Genomic DNA, 18416 nt, shown 5'->3' with positions numbered 1-18416 from the left:
TGGTGTAGATGAAAGAGCCTCTCCACTGTTGTTGTCCGTTTGAGCTCGTCAGTAGCGTCTCCACCGTCAGTAGGACTAACAAAACACTTCTAAACTGCATGTTTAGAAGGACATGACTTGATAAAAAGTAAATGTAGATTAAATGTAAAAGTATACAAAAGTACAAAACGAACAAAGACAAAAAAAACAAGACGGAGCGAACTGCAGCAGCGGCCGTCTAGATCGATGCATGCGCACTATGTAAATGAGTGAGCAAATTTTTCAACAGTTTAAGAACAGCAATTCTCAACAAGCTATTGCAAGGAATTTAGAGATTTCACCATTTGAGGTCTGTAATATCATCGAAAGTTTCAGAGAATATGGAGAAATCATTGAACATAACATTGAATGCCCGTGACCTTGGATCCCTCAGGCGGTACTGCATGAAAAAAACGAAATCAGTGTGTAAAGGATATCACCACATGGGCTCAGGAGCACTTCAGAAAACCAATGTCAGTAACTACAGTTCGTTGCTTCACCTCTAGGTTCAAGTTAAAACTCTACTTTCCAAAGCAAAAGCCATTTATCAACAACATCCAGAAACAACGCCGGCTTCGCTGGGCCCGAGCTCATCGAAGATGGACTGATGCAAAGTGTAAAAGTGTTCTGTAGTCTGACGAGTCCAGTTTTCAGATTGTTTTTGGAAACTGTGGACGTCGTGTTCTCCGGAACAAAGAGGAAAAGAACCATCCGGATTTTTTTAGGCACAAAGTTCAAAAGCCAGCATCTGTCATGGTATGGGGGTGTATTAGTGCCCAAGGCATGAGTAACTTACACATCTGTAACTTACACACATGTATGTACCTTTCATGCTGAAAGGTACATACATGTGTTGCCATCCATGCAACGTAATCATGGATGCCCCTGCTTATTTCAGCAAGACAATGCCAAGCTACGTGTTACCACAGCGTAGCTTCCTAGTAAAAGAGTGCGGGTACTTGCTTGGCCTGCCTGTAGTCCAGACCTGTGTCCCATTGAAAATGTGTGGCGCATTATGAAACGTAAAATACGACAACGGAAACCCCGGACTATTGAACAACTTAAACTGTACATCAAGCAAGAATGGGAAATAATTCCACCTGAAAAGCTTCAAAAATTGGTCTCCTCAGTTCCAAAACCGTCTACTCAGTGTTGTTAAAAGGAAAGGCCATGTAACACAGTGGTAAAAATGCCCCTGTGCCAACTTTTTTGCAATGTGTTGCTGCCATTAAATTGTAAGTTAATGATTATTTGCTAAAAAAAATAAGTTCAGTTCTAACATTAAATTTCTTGTCTTTGCAGTCTATTCAATTGAATATACAGTAAGTTGACAAGAATTTGCAACTAATTGTGTCCTGTTTTTATTTACGAATTACACAACGGGCCAACTTCATTGGTTTTGAGGTTTGTACTACCTCATATGTTGTACATACAGTCAGTCACACACAAACTATGGAGAAGTCTGGGTGCTCAGTGGGTGGGCTACTTGCATCACACGTCTTCAAAAATATTGAAGAGGAAACATCTGCAGACAGCAAGCACACGCACGCACACACACCTTCCACTCGCATCCGGGATGAGGACTCTTGCAGTCTGTGGTGGATCGGTGCTGCTCCTGCTGCTGCTCCCCTGCGTGTGCGTTAAGGCCTACAGGCCGGTCATCATCGTGCATGGCCTCTTTGATGGACCCAAGCAGTTCCGAACGCTGACTCTCTTCATTCGCAAGGTACCACACTGTGGATTAAAACACATTTTAATACTTTAAAGCTTGGGACGGACATTACTGCGCTGTGTTCATGTTTTAAAAGTAGCTAAGTTGACATTTCCTTCTTTCAAATGGAAAATGTTATTTTTCAATCTCCATGGAACTAGTTGACATACATGAAAAATGTAATTTCAGGTACATTATAATACTTTTTTAATAATATTTACCCAAGTACCACAGCCCTTCAAAATGTACTCAATGGATGATAACTAATTTTATGCAAATTTTTCAAAAATAGAAAAACTGACATAAGTACGTCAATGGGCATTAAAAGGCTTAAAATAAAGAAAAAAAATGTTGACATGTTCACTAATTGTAACTGAAGTTAACCGAAGGTAATTACGAGAGTTGAGCAAAGTAAAGTAAAATATGTTTTTTACACTTTTAACTCTCTGAGGACTTTGAACCTAGCTGGGCTTTAATTATTTCTTAGGGTCCCATTCATTTTTTGAGAAAAAATAAATAAATTATTAAGAAACACATTTTAAAATTATTATACAAATAGAAAAATAGAACATTTTTAAAAAACTAATTTTTTAATTATTATACAAATAATACTAAATTGGCCCTAGTGTGTGAATGTGAGTGTGAATGTTGTCTGTCTATCTGTGTTGGCCCTGTGATGAGGTGGCGACTTGTCCAGGGTGTACCCCGCTTTCCGCCCGATTGTAGCTGAGATAGGCGCCAGCACCCCCCGCGACCCCGAAAGGGAATAAGCGGTAGAAAAATGGATGGATGGATTATACAAATACAAATATATACATTTACTAAACACATTTTAAAATGATGATAATAGTACAATTATTTAAAAAATACCTCTTAGGTAAAAATCCTAGCATTCGGGGAAATGCAACTAAATTTATGGTTAAAATAGAGCAGAAATGTACCTAAAAGGTGAAAAAAATCCGCAATATACTCTCAGGATTAGGATTTTTGTGACATTATCATCATACTAAATTTGAGTGATGTGTCACTACAATGAATAATTTTATAATTATTGTAGACTGATTGGAAGTCACAGGAATGTTCCGGGTCCATCTTTAAAAAAAAACATGCTCATCACTTCCTTAGCTGACGCCCAAAAAAATATACATATGTACTTTATATGTACACATTTTTGCCAGAGGAGCAACTAAAATGATCCATACTCATTTCCTTGTGGTTTGTGTCGCATAAGTGCGGTGAGTAACAGGGAAGTGTCGCTTTCACCCTCTCTGTGGTGAGCCTGATGACGTGATCAGTAATCACACACTTGATTCAATCAGCTGTCTCAATCCACCCTCTGTCTCTTTGTGTCTGTCTGGCGCTTACCTGGCTCTTCAGACGCATCCCGGCACGGAAGTGACGGTGGTGGACGTGTACGACCACATGGCCAGCCTCCAGCCGCTGTGGAAACAGGTGGAAGGCTTCAGGAAGGCCGTCGAGCCGATCATGAGAAAGGCTCCCCACGGAGTTCACCTGCTGTGCTTCTCCCAGGGTATCCATGCAACACACACACACAAAAATTAAATGCGTGCGCACTTGAACAAAATATATGCATTAGCGATTAAAAAGTAGGAGGCGGGATTTAGTTAGAAGTTAAAGTACCAATGATTGTCACACACACACTAGGTGTGGTGAAATTTGTCCTCTGCATTTGACCATCCCCTTGATCACTCCCTGGGAAGTGAGAGTAGCAGCGGGCAGTAGCAGTGCTGCGCCCGGCAATCATTTATGGTGATTTAACCCCCAATTCCCACCCTTGATGATGAATGCCAAGCAGGGAGGTAAAGGGTTCCATTTTTTTTTATAGTCTTTGGTATGACTCGGCTGGGGTTTGAACTCACAACCTACCGATCTTAGGGCTGACACTCTACCCACTAGGCCACTGAGTAGGAGATGAGATAGAAAATAGCATGGACACATTGTGAGTCCTAAATTATACAAAAAATACTTTTAAATGTGTAATATGTGTCCCCAAAGTCTGTTTATGAGCACCAAACATGAGAAAAATGGATCATCTTTTGAGATGAAGGCTTCATTACAAATCTTAAAAGTAGAGATCGACGATTATCAAGGTGAAGGTCAGGGTTGATTTTTTTTTTTTATGTAGCACAATTTTAAAACACTGCTGCCCCAACGTGTGCTTTACTGATGAAAACAGAAAGGCAAAAGAACAAGATAATAAAAATAATAATAATGACAATAATAACAATTTGTGTTGACAAGGACCACAGGATGGGAGCACATTACACCAGTTTTAAAGTCGCTGAGGTGGCTTACTGTCCATTTCAGGGTCAATTCTAAGAATCTATATATATCATATATTGTATATATGATAAAGACATAATATCATTTATCAGTATATATAATATACTGTACATATATTATGTAAATATTACGTATATATGTTATATCGCTATATTTAGTCTATTTATACTTTCATTGTCCTTTCCATCCTTACACTTTCCATCATTGTAACTGAGCTACTGTGAAGAACAATTTTCTTGTGGATCATAAAAGTTTGTCTAAGTCTATGTTTATTATTAGTTTTTAACTGTCTTAATGGCCTCGCACCTTTCTATTTAACTGACCTGCTTTTACTGTATTAACCCTCGCGGGTCCTGAGGTCCTCGGGTACTAGCCTTTTATCTTTACAAATACCAGAACAAAGACCCACAGTGAGGCGGCATTTAGCCACTACGGCCCCGACTTGTGGGACAGTTTGCCAGGAAGCCTCAGGACTGCAGGGAGTGTTGATATTTAAAAAAAAATAGGCTTAAGACACACCTTTTTAATCAGGCTTTTTACTGATTACTTAAATTCTTATGTTTTTTGTTATTTTATAGTTTTTTTTTATCTTAGTTATTAATTATACTACTATTATTCTCTCAATGTGATGTTTTTATTAACTTATTAATGTAATATTCATATTATTTATGTATTATATTTATTATGTTTTATACTATTTTTGATGCCGTTAATTTGAGTTATTCTCCAGTGTGGACACCTCAAATGTGGCTTTTTATCCCCAAATCTTCAGTTCCATGCCAAACTTTTTTTTGTTATTGTCAATAGTGCTGTTTGCGTGTGTGCGAGTGTGTGTGTGTGTGTGTGTGTGTGTGTGTGAGAGTGAGAATGCGTGTTTATGATTTCTTCTCTTCTTCTCTTTTTCTTTTCTTGTACAGCACTTTGTGTTCGCCACTTGCCTGTGAATGAAAAGTGGTGTATAAATAAAGTTTAGGTAGGGTAAGAGCTTGGTGCGAGGTTCGGTCCCCCCGGGATGCAAACGGACCACTCCCGACAGGACTTGCAGGTGGAACATGATTTATTCTTGAGAAATCAAGGAGGTACAGAAAACAGGAAACAAGCCGACGGAAAAATGTGCCCATTGCACTGGAAGCTAAGGCTACCAGCATAGAATAGAATAGAGACAAGCAACACTCACGTAACTTGTTGGATAAGCAAACAAAGAAGCCAGGACAAGTGTGGCGAGAGAGGTGAATAAATAGCTCTCTGATTAGTGGTCGACTGCAGGTGAGCGTGCCGACCACTAACCAGAGGCAGGTGGACCCAAATCATTCCCATAGAAACCAAAACAAATCCAGAGGTGCATATGACTGAATTGGGTCCTAACATTGAGCAACTCCAATATAACGTTGGAACAACATGATTTTTGACGTTGATTTGACCATGGAAATTTGGTCATTTCCCAACCAATATTTTACAACACAAGTACAACGTTGAAACGACATGCTTTTGGTCAGGGGCTGACGTTGATTTGACTATTGAAATTTAATAATTTCCCAATCAACTACATTGATCAAACATTGGACATCAACCTTTTATCAATTTACAAATCAAACTATTTTGCAATGTTGTTTCAAAGTCTTGTGTCTGCTGCGATATGCATTGCCATTTTCCTTTAGTTTTACAACTACAAGAGAACTACATCAGCAGATACAATATATACACTTATAATACCAATATTTAGTATTTAAAAAATAAATTATTAATGGAGTAAATAAATAATATGTACCAGCTTTATTTTCCTATATTCAAACACAGTGTTAATGTTCAAACTGTGGGTAATCTTACAATGTACTTGCTGAGTCAAACCGCTGCCCTGTTTTGATGAATACTTAGGCCTACTACGAAACTGTACTGTAATGTTGATCGGTATGGTGGTGCCTGGAGAGCCAGGTTTTTTCCTGAGGTGGTACTTGGTGAACACAGTTTGAGAACCACTGTAGTACATAATGTATTGACTTTAGGAGCCATTGTAAAATTTGCCATTTCCATCCTTGGAAAAGTTTGACTCAAGCCAAGAATTTGTTAAATATGTTTTGAAAACAATCAGCAATAGAGTGAAGTGAAATTGTAAGTGTGATTAGGCGAGGGAGGAATTAATTCAATCATATGAGATCCATAAAGAACAAGAGCTGTATAAAGCCACAGGAATCATGACCTCTGACCTGCAGGCAATTTTCCCTCCAATTTTTCATACGTGTGAGCAAACTCACATGTGTGAGCCAAAACTCCTTCATCATTCAGTGGCGCACATGTGAGCGACGGCAGACGTGCACACTGTTATGCTCTTATCTTTTTATTCGATTTTGTGCGCGGCGTAGATTTGCCGTGCGCAGTGTGCAATTGCACAGGCGCGTACCTCAGAGGGAATGTTGCCTGCAGGCTGTGCTTACCTCCAGAAACACGGTGCAGGTGTACACGATGACGTGAGGGATGAACGTCTCTTCCTCAGGGGGTCTTATTTGTCGAGCACTTCTCTCCATGACGCCCGACCACAACGTCCACACCTTTATTGCCCTGTCATCGCCCCTGGCAGGCCAATACGGAGGTGGAGGATCCGATACGAAAAAAGGCAAGTTGAGAAAGCTCGGTGTTCTCACCTCACAGGCGTTGTCTTTCCTCCAAACAGACACAGAATACCTACGCAACTTGTTTCCTGACAGTGTCAAGAAAACCCTCTTCCTAGTTTGCTACAACGGCGTCGGGCAGAAAGTGTCCGTTTGCGGTTACTGGAACGGTAAGCTACAAAGATTGTTTCATAAATCATAGAATAGAGGTGTATTTTGAACAGGGATGTTTGGGCACCTGACAATTCGAATCAAATTTTCCATTCCTTGGGTGACGATTTGAGTCAGAATCGATTCTGGATTCAACACGATTCTCTATTCAAACAGATTCTTGCAATGTGTTATTGGGTATAGAAATTATAAGGTTAAAGGTTAGAAAATCTCCTTCTGGTTGCATGGAGATGGCTTGAAAACCGCTTTTTAGGGCCCGAACAGTAGAAAGCTAAGATTTTTTGAAACGTTATTAATCAATTCCATCCATCCATCCATTTTCTACCGCTTATTCCTTTCGGGGTCGCGGGGGGCGCTGGTGCCTATCTCAGCTACAATCGGGCGGAAGGCTGTATATATACAGTATATATGTATATATACTGTACAGTATATATGTATATATACTGTATATATATATGTGTGTATATATATACATACATACATATATACATACATAAATACATATATACTAGAGGTGTGGGGAAAAATCGATTCGAATACGAATCGAATCGTTTATGTTGTGCGATTCAGAATCAATTCTTACTTTTAAAAAAATCTATTTTTTTTTTAATCAATCCAACAAACAACTACACAGCAATACCATAACAATGCAATCCAATTCCAAACCCAAACCTGACCCAGCAACACTCAGAACTGCAATAAACAGAACAATTGAGAAGACACAAACACGACACAGAACAAACCAAAAGTAGTGAAACAAAAATGAATATTATCAACAACAGTGTCAATATTAGTTATAATTTCAGCATAGCAGTGATTAAAAATCCCCCATTGACATTATCATTTGACATTTATAAAAAAAAAAAAAGAACAATAGTGGCTTACACTTGCATCGCATCTCATAAGCTTGACAACACACTGTGTCCAATATTTTCACAAAGATAAAATAAGTCATATTTTTGGTTCGTTTAATAGTTAAAATAAATTTACATTATTGCAATCAGTTGATAAAACATTGTCCTTTACAATTATAAAAGCTTTTTTTTTTTATTCTACTACTCTGCTTGCATGTCAGCAGACTGGGGTAGATCCTGCTGAAATCCTACATATTGAATGAATACAGAATCCTTTTAAATCGGGAAAAAAAACCTTTTTGAATCGAGAATCGAATCGAATCGAAAAAATTGATATGTTATCGAATCGTGACCCCAAGAATCGATATTGAATCGAATCGTGGGACACCCAAAGATTCACAGCCCTAATATATATATATACATACATATATACATATATGTGTGTATATATACATATATATATATATCTGTGTGTGTGTGTGTGTATATATATACATACATATATGTGTATATATATACATATATGTATATATGTGTGTGTTTATACATATGTATGTATACATACATATATGTGTATATATGTATGTATGTATGTATGTATATGTATATATGTATGCATGTATGTATGTATGTATATGTATATACAGTATGTATATGCTGTATATATGTATGTATATACTCCTCTCTGAGCTGCCACCTTAACGTGGTAGAGGAGTTTGCGTGTCCCAATGATCCGAGGAGCTATGTTGTCTGGGGGCTTCTATGCCCCCTGGTAGGGTCTCCCAAGGCAAAATGGTCCTAGGTGTGGGATCAGACAAAGCAGCTCAAAGACCTCTATGAATAACACAAGAAAAGGACTCAGATTTCCCTCGCCTGGACGCGGGTCACCGTGGCCCCCCTCTGGAGCCAGGCCAGAGGAGGTGGGACACGATGGCCTGGTGGCCTGGGCCTGTCCCCATGGAGGGGGGCCATGTAGACAGGCCCGGAAACCCATGTTGCCTCTTCGGGCAATGCTCATGTTGGCAACGACAGTGAAACATGGAGAGGCGTGATTGGGAAGAATGGCCGCCCGGATCTGAACCTGAGTGGTGTTTTGTTATTGGACTTTTGTGCTCGTCACAGACTGTCCATAACGAACACATGTTCAAACATAAGGGTGTCCAAATGTGCACTTGGCACCAGGACACCCCAGGCCGCAGTTCCATGATCGAATTTGTAGTTGTGTCATCGGATTTGCGGCCTCATGTTTTGGATACTCGGGTGAAGAGAGGGGTGGAGCTTTCAACCGATCACCACCTGGTGGTGAGATGGCTGCAATGTTGGGGGAGGATGCTGGACAGACCTGGCACGCCCAAACGCATCGTGAGGGTTTGCTGGGAGTGCCTGGCAGAGTCTCCTGTCAGAGAGCAGGGTTTCACACACATTCATTTATTTGTGGCGGCCCGCCACGAAAGAATTACGGCCCCCCCCCCCCCAAAAAAAATAAATAAATAAAATAAATTAAAATTTCTTTTTTTTTTTTTTTTTCCTGCTTTTAACTCACTCGAACGCTCATAAAAGCAATGGGTCTGTGAATGGAGCTTGTAGTTACATATTATATAAATATGTAAATATTGTATAAATATGTATATTAATATGTACATCCATCCATCCATCCATTTTCTATGTACATAAAGTGTTTAAATTATATTCCAACTCCGCGTTCTTCTTGGTCATCCCCGCTGCCGCCACTGCCATCCCCCATCCCCGCCGCCCGACCGCACCACCACAAATAGATGCCTGACCTGTGGGAAACACTGGAGAGAGTTTCAATTCCCACCTCCGGAAAAACTTTGAACATGTCACGAGGGAGGTGCTGGACATTGAGTCCGAGTGGCCCATTTTCTGCACCTCTATTGTCGAGGCGGCTGACTGGAGCTGTGGCCGCAAGGTTGTTGGTGCCTGTCGTGGCGGTAATCCTCAAACCCGCTGGTGGACACCGGCGGTGAGGGATGCCGTCAAGCTGAAGAAGGAGTCCTATCGGGTTCTTTTGGCTCATAGGACTCCGGAAGCAGTGGACAGGTACCGACAGGCCAAGCGGTGAGCAGCTTCAGCGGTCGCGGAGGCAAAAATTCGGACATGGGAGGAGTTCGGAGAAGCCATGGAAAACGACTTCCGAACGGCTTCGAAGCGATTCTGGACCACCATCTTCCGCCTCAGGAATGGGAAACAGTGCACTGTCAACACCGTGTATGGTGCGGATGGCGTTCTGCTGACCTCAACTGCGGATGTTGTGGATCGATGGAGGGAATACTTCGAAGACATCCTCAATCCCACCATCACGTCTTCCTGTGAGGAAGCAGTGCCTGGGGAATTTGTGGTGGGCGCTCTTATTTCTGGGGCTGAGGTTACTGAGGTAGTTGAAAAGCTCCTCGATGTCAAGGGCCCGGGGGTGGATGAGATTCGCCCGTAGTTCCTTAAGGCTCTGGATGTTGTGGGGATGTCTTGGTTGACAAGACTGCAGCAACGCGTGGACATCATGGGCGGTACCTCTGGATTGGCAGACCGGGGTGGTGGTCCCTCTCTTTAAGATGAGGAACTGGAGGGTGTGTTCCAACTATCATGGGATCACACTCCTCAGCCTTCCCGGTAAGGTCTATTCAGGTGTACTGAAGAGGAGGCTACGCCGTATAGTCGAACCTCGGATTCAGGAGGAAAAGTGTGGTTTTCGTCCTGGTTGTTATGTACGTGAAGACTGGAAGGAGACGACACCACGAAAGACTTAAGGTTACCAGGTTTATTGTAACCAATGATGATTGTGTGGGATGTGTCTGCTACTCTAAGTGTTGGTTGCAGGATTAAGTGTAAAGTTAACCATGTGAATAATACAGGAGGATGTTGTACGTGCGTGATGAATGAATCCTTCGTCTGGTCAAGGAGGAGTAGGCACAAGGGAGATCCAGGGACAGGCAGGAGGTCAAGGGCAAGCGGCAAGCAACAAGGTCCGAGTCCAGGCGCGTGATCGAGGATCGAGGGAGGCAACTGCAAGGAGGACAAGGAATAAGTCAACGAGGCAAAAGGGCACAAGACCAAAAAAACGCGAGGACAACGAGAGAGAAGCCAGAGACGTATATGCTTACTACTAGAGTTAACGGCGTTCCGGCGCAGGATCCAAGGAGGGACTGGATTTTATGCTGTCCTTCTGATTGCTGCCAGGTGCTCTGATGACAGGCAGCCTGCAGCTGCGGCGAAGTGTGGGCGTGGTGCGCAGGCGCGTGCGGGGGCGTGTACTGGCATGCTGCCAGAAGGAGTGTGGGAATCAGCTGCGGTAGAATCCTGGGTTCAAATCCGCGCTGTGACACTGGTCGTGGAACTGTGGACCAGCTCTATACTCTCGCAGGGTCTTTGAGGGTGCATGGGAGTTCGCCCAACCAGTCTACATGTGCTTTGTGGACTTGGAGAAGGCAATCGACCGTGTCCCCCGGGAAGTCCTTTGGGGAGTGCTCAGAGAGTATGGGGTATCGGACTGTCTGATTGTGGCGGTTCGCTCCCTGTACAATCTGTGTCAGAGCTTGGTCCGCATTGCCGGCAGTAAGTCGGACACGTTTCCAGTGAGGTTGGACTCCGCCAAGGCTGCCCTTTGTCACCGATTCTGTTCATAACTTTTATGGACAGAATTTCTAGGCGCAGTCAAGGCGTTGAGGGGTTCCGGTTTGGTGGCCGCAGGATTAGGTCTTTGCTTTTTGCAGATGATGTGGTCCTGATGGCTTCATCTGGCCGGGACCTTCAGCTCTCACTGGATCGGTTTGCAGCCGAGTGTGAAGCGACCGGAATGAGAATCAGCACCTCCAAGTCCGAGTCCATGGTTCTCGCCGGAAAAGGGTGGAGTGCCATCTCCGGGTTGGGGAGGAGACCCTGCCCCAAGTGGAGGAGTTTAAGTACCTCGGAGTCTTGTTCACGAGTGGGGAAAGAGTGGATCGTGAGATCGACAGGCGGATCGATGCGGCGTCTTCAGTAATGCGGACGCTGTATCGATCCGTTGTGGTGAAGAAGGAGCTGAGCCGGAAGGCAAAGCTCTCTATTTACTGGTCGATCTACGTTCCCATCCTCACCTATGGTCATGAGCTTTGGGTCATGACCGAAAGGGCAAGAGCACGGGTACAAGCGGCCGAAATGAGTTTTCTCCGCCGGGTGGCGTGGCTCTCCCTTAGAGATAGGGTGAAAAGCTCTGCCATCCGGGAGGAGCTCAAAGTAAAGCCGCTGTTCCTCCACATCGAGAGGAGCCAGATGAGGTGGTTCGGGCAAAAAAAAAAAAAGTTTATCAGTTTGAACATCAAATATCTTGTCTTTGTATTGCATTCAACTGAATATAGGTTGAAAAGGATTTGCATATCATTGTATTCCGTTTATATTTACATCTAACAATTTCCCAACTAATATGGATACGGGGTTTGTATATACAATATATGTATATATATATACATATATATATATATATATATATATATATATATATATATATATTTTTTTGTTGTTGTTTGTTTTTGTTCAGTTCAGTACAGCTTCAGTTTATTTTGAACATGCAAACGATGCATTACACAATATACATATACATATATTTATTTTTAGAGGTGGTTGCAAATCCATCTTTTGTTTGCTTACATAAAAATGCACAAATGTATCTCCATTGTTGTGTAAAATACATTTTTTGTACACTATTTAGATTTCCCATGAAGAATGTCAACGTGCTGTTTATCATCTTCCATATTGACTTGTTTGACACTACCGCAGGGCTTCTCAAACATTTGATGATCTGTCACATCACGTCTTGTTATGTTTCCTTAGTTTGTGTATATTTCCTGTGTAGCGCTCTTATTTTTGGTTCCTTTCCCTGCATGTCTCCCTGAGCGCTCTTTCCCCTCACTTGCCGCTGAATGGCAGCCTGGCCACATCCGATAGTGGTTGTCAATCAGTTGGCTTCTAAATGCCTGCCTTGCCATTTCGCCAGGGCTCGAGGATTTTTTCTGTAACCGACTGTTAGCTGCGTGCTTTGCGCATGACTGCTCATTCTGCATTTAATATGACATACCGTACTTGTCTTACTTGCACGTCATCCTCCTGTCTCCTCCATCCTGGGGTCGCAGACACAGGTACCAATTTAGAAAAACACTAGGCTCTCCAAGTACCACCACAATGACCAACATTAAAACACCGTAGTGTAGTAGACCTAAGTATTATTAAAAACAAGGCAGAGGTTTTATTTAATTAGTATATTTTGAATATTTGGCCAGTGTAAACTTACACACAGTTTAAACAGTAACACTGTTTGAATATTGGAAAATAAAACACTGTGCTTAAATAATGACATAAAATACATTACTATATTTAATCAAGTGATTATTTCGCGTATCACTATTTTTCTACGGGTACCACAGTTTGAGAACCACTGCTCTACCACGTCAACTTCACATTAGCACATGTGCGATGCTAACACAACATGGACAAACTGTATAAAACACTTCAGGGGATTTTGGTCATTCTGGTGGGTTAATTGCGTTACTCAAATTAATAATGATGATGGATTAAAGCAATAAAGGGTTTATTTTGGTAGCCCCAGTAATGATAAATGAACGTTTCTTGATACAGATCCTCACCACAGGTCCAGATACTTAAAGAGCAACAATTTCCTGCCGCTGCTCAATGGCGACACACCTCACAAAGAGATGGAAGGTAAGAATGAGCTCTTATCATTCACATCACTTGTAGAATGCACTGATAGTGTAAAATGTGTGCAAATATGTACTCAACCATGCCACCTCAGCCTGGAAAGACAACTTCCTGCGCATCAAGAAGCTGGTGCTGATCGGAGGACCCGACGATGGTGTCATCACCCCGTGGCAGTCCAGGTTTGATGCTCCCCTCACCTTGCATTTAGACCAGGGGTGTCCAAACTTTATATATATATATATATATATATATATATATATATATATATATATATATATACATATATATATACTTATTAACTTTGGAATTTGATGCCTGCAACACGTGACAAAGAAGTTGGGAAAGGTGGCAATAAATACTGATAAAGTTGAGGAATGCTCATCAAACACTTATTTGGAACATCCCGCAGATGTGCAGGCTAATTGGGAACTGGTGGGTGCCATGATTGGGTATAAAAGCAGCTTCCGTGAAATCCTCCGTCATTCACAAACAAGGATGGGGCGAAGGTCACCACTTTGTGAACAAATGCGTGAGCAAATAGTCAAACAGTTTAAGAACAACATTTTTCAATGGTCTATTGCAAGGAATTTAGTAATTTGACCATCTACGGTCCGTAATACCATCAAAAGGTTCAGAGAATCTGGAGAAATCACTGAACATAAGCGATGATATAACAGACTTCCGTTCCCTCAGGCGGTACTGCATCAAAAAGCGACATCAGTGTGTAAAGGTTATCACCACATGGGCTCAGGAACACTTCAGAAAACCACTGTCAGTAATTAGTTTGTCGCTACATCTGTAAGTGCAAGTTAAAGCTTTACTATGCAAAGCCAAAGCCATTTCTCAAAGAAACCCAGAAACGCCACCGGCTTCTCTGGGCCCGAGCTCAGCTAAGATGGACTGATGCAAAGTGGAAAAGTGTTCTGTGGTCTGACGAGTCCACATTTCAAATTGTTTTTGGGAAATGATGAACGTCGTGTCCTCCGGACCAAAGAGGAAAAGAACACTCAGGACTGTTCTAGGTGCAAATTTGAAAAGCCAGCATCTGTGATGGTATGGGGGTGTATTAGTGCCCAAGGCATGGGTAACTTACACATCTGTGAAGGCACCATTAATGCTGAAAGGTACATACAGGTTTTGGAGCAACATATGTTGCCATCCAAGCAATGTTATCATGGACGCCCTTGCTTATTTCAGCAAGACAATACCAAGTCACTTGTTACAACAGCCTGGCTTCATAGTAAAAGAGTGCTGGTACTAGACTGGCCTGCCTGTAGTCCAGACCTGTCTCCCATTGAAAATGTGTGGCGCATAATAAAGCCTAAAATACCACAACGGAGACCCCGGACTGTTGAACAACTTAAGCTGTACATAAAACAACAATGGTAAATAATTCCACCTGAAAAGATTCAAAAATGTGTCTCCTCAGCTCCCAAAGGTTTATTGAGTGTTGTTAAAAGAAAAGGTGATGTAACACAGGGGTGAACATGCCCTTTCCCAACTACTTTGGCACGTGTTGCAGCCATGAAATTCTAAGTTAATTATTATTTGCAAAAAAAAAAAAGTTTGAGTTTGAACATCAAATATCTTGTCTATGTAGCATATTCAACTGAATGTGGGTTGAAAAGGATTTGCAAATCATTGTATTCCGTTTATATTTACATCTAACACAATTTCCCAACTCATATGGAAACACAGTTTGTACATAGTATAGTACTATAATGGATATTAATAATATAAGATAAGAGTGTGTGAAAGTTCAACTTCTTCCTTGTTTACTTCTGTGACGACGTAATTAAAGTTTTGTAATTAATCAGAAATATTAAGCAGGTGAAATGCGCCAAACATGAATGAATGTGGAGAGTGTTTTTCTTTTTTCTCCATCATGCTTTGTAATGGATGTAATTTAGATTTTTTTTTTAATGGTGCGTTGACATTTTTTATTATGTCCAAAAAGTTCAGTGAATAGGTTGTGTTAAGTGTGACCATGTCTGTTGACATTTTGTGTTGGTTAGATTTTTTATTTTTTTTTGCACCATGACTAGGAAAGGTTGTTTGCATTGGGCCATACAAGTTAATACTGCTCATACTTTCATTCAAAGTGAATCATTCAATGTTGTCCCCCAGATGTTGATGTTATAGCAATATCAAAATTGTCAGATTACTAAAATGTGGGTAAGATTCCTTATTCAATGCAGGCCAAATTGAAGACATTATCTGGTCGCACTTGGCCCGTGGGCTGAAACATGGACGTCCCTGATTTAGACCTTCCTCAGTGAGATGTTTATGACATCAACATAATTGCAGTACACATGTAGCACTCAACATGTCCACATTTTCTACCAAAAGTGTCAGAGGTGGACATTTTAGAGAGTGAAAGAGGATCTTGTTGTGCGCAACATCAACTCAGGTGCTACAAGAGAAGTACCATTTCCAAAAATCATGGACTAAAGTTGTCAGGGGTGCATGAAAGTTAAATTTTAACAGCAGTTTCCTCTTTTCTTCAGCCATTTTGGATTCTACGACAACAAAGAGCGCATTGTCGAAATGAGGAACCAGAAGGTACAATGTGGACTTTTATGTTTCATTTCAACTTGTAAACCACAACTACTTCTTCTCTATTCGCCTTTATAAAGACAACAATGTTTGATTTTAGTTATTATTAGGATTGTAGTTGTTGTACAACTTCACTTATACAGCGGCATATCTCTTTCTCGATTCAAAACCGATCATTAGATGGTGCAAGTGTACACGATGAATATTATTTAATCGATCATTAAGAATTTAGAAATTTTGTGTGACAATTGTTGATTAAATTCGTCCTAGTGTTTGGAAAATTACTTTTCAAACGGAAACCATTCTAGTTACTTGTTACTTTATCAAAAACATACGCTTCAATAAATGTAATCATTCATGACGTGAAGTAATTAATGTGTTACTTAAAAAAATAACTGAATATATTTGGCGTATGCAGTTGAGAGACGTTTCATGAGAGCTGTGTGTGTGTGTGTGTGTGCGCGCGCGTGTGTGTGTGTGCATGCATGTGTGTGTGTGTGTGTGCATGCGTGCATGTGTGTGTCTTTAAAAGGCAATGCCTGTTGCCAAGTGGCGTGTGATTTCAGCGAGAGAATGCTCAAAACAGAATCTAAGCCAAGCTGTGTGTGTGTTAGCTTAGTAGCGGCAGTTTGCCGGCAGCTTCGGCAGCTCTGTTGAATCTTTTCACCGTTAGCGCTAGTTAATACAGTGATTGAATGTTCTTCAATGGCTGTAGTCTCCTTGTCCACAAAGGGGTATTGTAGGATTGTAAGTTTGTAATTTGAATTGATTTGTTTATTATTCCCACGTAGTAGTAGTTTTTGTATGAGTGCGCATATTCCGTGTTGTTTGCTGTGTGATGTTGCCTCCTTCTATTTGATATCAATTTAATTTAGTGTGGTTGCATTAGTAAAAAGTTACTTCCCGTATTGAACTTGCTGTGATTTTGATGCTGTCTTGTTGAACATAAAACCACATCAAAAGTAGCGTGCCACGATACAGCAAAAGCATCAGTAACGGCGTTGTAACTACGTAAAAAGTAATTAATTAGATTACTTGTTACTAGTAGAAGTATTAAACGATGCCATTATGGAAGGACCTTTTTTCCTAACACAACATTTTTTCTTCAAGCAATAGTGGCAAAACGTTGTGCAGTACTTGGTGTAGCCAACAGTAGCACTGTTGAGTCAGTCTCAATGACTTTCGACCAACTTTAAACAAGAGATTCTCCAATCCCACTAAATATATATTTAAAATGAATTATTTATTTTGACAATGAAGACCTGTGTCTCATTTTTCCATGTCTTAAAATTGGGCAAAATTGGTATGCATATATTTTTTTGTTATTACATCCCCCCACTATAAGTTGATTGGCAACACAAAATTGGCCCTAGTGTGTGATTGTGAGTGTGAATGTTGTCTGTCTATCTGTGTTGGCCCTGCGATGAGGTGGGGACTTGTCCAGGGTGTACCCCGCCTACCGCCCGAATGCAGCGACCCCCGCGACCCTAAAAAAAGGGACAAGCGGAAGAAAATGGATGGATGGATGGCATCCCCCCGCTATAATTGTAATGATTGTTTTTCTCTGCGGTACATACAGTGCCATCAACGAATGGAGAAAGCCCAGTAGGTTACATTGTCATCATCTATGACCATGTTGTCTTGATGAAAGTGGAATGTTTCCTCACTTTTTCTTTGAATGATTTGTCGCTTTATCTCAGTGCTTCTCAATTATTTTCTGTTACAAATTGATCGTAGTACACCTCCGCATAACACTGTATCCTTATTAACATAAAAACAAATTAAAAGTAAGGAAAATAAGAAAATATTTAAAGTGCGTCAATTTGCCTGAAATTACATTTAAAGAATATTTTTTAAATCAAAATTATAATGAATTAAAAATATCTTTAAAATTAAACTCAATGAATAAGAGATTAACATTGATCCGCAACATGAACTCAGCAGCCCAATATACAAAACACTTTAACCTACAAAACAAAAATTAATAAAACAATGCGTGCTGGTTTTTTTTTTGTTTTGTTTTTTATCAAAATGAGGAAGTTAAGATTATTGACTAGAATGAATATGTATTGATACTGCATGATACTAATGAAACACGTTCCTGGGGGATCCGCCCCAGTATTAGAGAAGAACTGGTTAACTGAATCTCTCAATTTACCGGTCGATCTACGTTCCCATCCTCACCTATGGTCATGAGCTTTGGGTTATGACCGAAAGGACAAAATCTCGGGTACAAGCGGCCGATATGAGCTTCCTCCGCCGGGTGGCGGGGCTCTCCCTTAGAGATAGGGTGAGAAGCTCTATCATTCGGGAGGAGCTCAAAGTAAAGCCGCTGCTCCTCCACATTGAGAGGAGCCAGATGAGGTGGTTCGGGCATCTGGTCAGGATGCCAACCGAGCACCTCCCTCGGGAGGTTTTTCGGGCATGTCCGACTGCTAGGAGGCCACGGGGAAGACCAGGACACGTTGGGAAGACTATTTCTCCCGGCTG

The 18416-nt window shown here is 41.1% G+C and overlaps 1 protein-coding gene across 4 annotated transcripts in view; it reads left to right on the top strand.

Moving 5' to 3' along the window:
- Positions 1-18416, top strand: part of LOC133561901 (lysosomal thioesterase PPT2-like) — a 46376-nt gene that overhangs the window by 27243 nt on the left and 717 nt on the right. Inside the window, exons 1-7 of one of the 4 annotated variants that reach the window (XM_061915550.1) lie at positions 1525-1744; positions 3107-3260; positions 6525-6620; positions 6702-6809; positions 13290-13373; positions 13465-13549; positions 15878-15932. In XM_061915550.1, coding sequence (XP_061771534.1) covers positions 1595-1744; positions 3107-3260; positions 6525-6620; positions 6702-6809; positions 13290-13373; positions 13465-13549; positions 15878-15932 — 732 coding nt within the window. In that variant the 5' untranslated portion in view covers positions 1525-1594. Of the gene's footprint in view, positions 1-1524; positions 1745-3106; positions 3261-6524; positions 6621-6701; positions 6810-13289; positions 13374-13464; positions 13550-15877; positions 15933-18416 lie in introns of those variants that run through there. The other 3 variants (XM_061915548.1, XM_061915549.1, XM_061915551.1) reach the window with 3 other exon arrangements.

Source organism: Nerophis ophidion, linkage group LG11, assembly GCF_033978795.1.
Source record: "Nerophis ophidion isolate RoL-2023_Sa linkage group LG11, RoL_Noph_v1.0, whole genome shotgun sequence".
NCBI classification, from domain to species: Eukaryota; Metazoa; Chordata; class Actinopteri; order Syngnathiformes; family Syngnathidae; genus Nerophis; species Nerophis ophidion.
The sequence above is the reverse complement of the archived record's forward strand: the minus strand, read 5'-3'. Positions and strand labels throughout refer to the sequence as shown.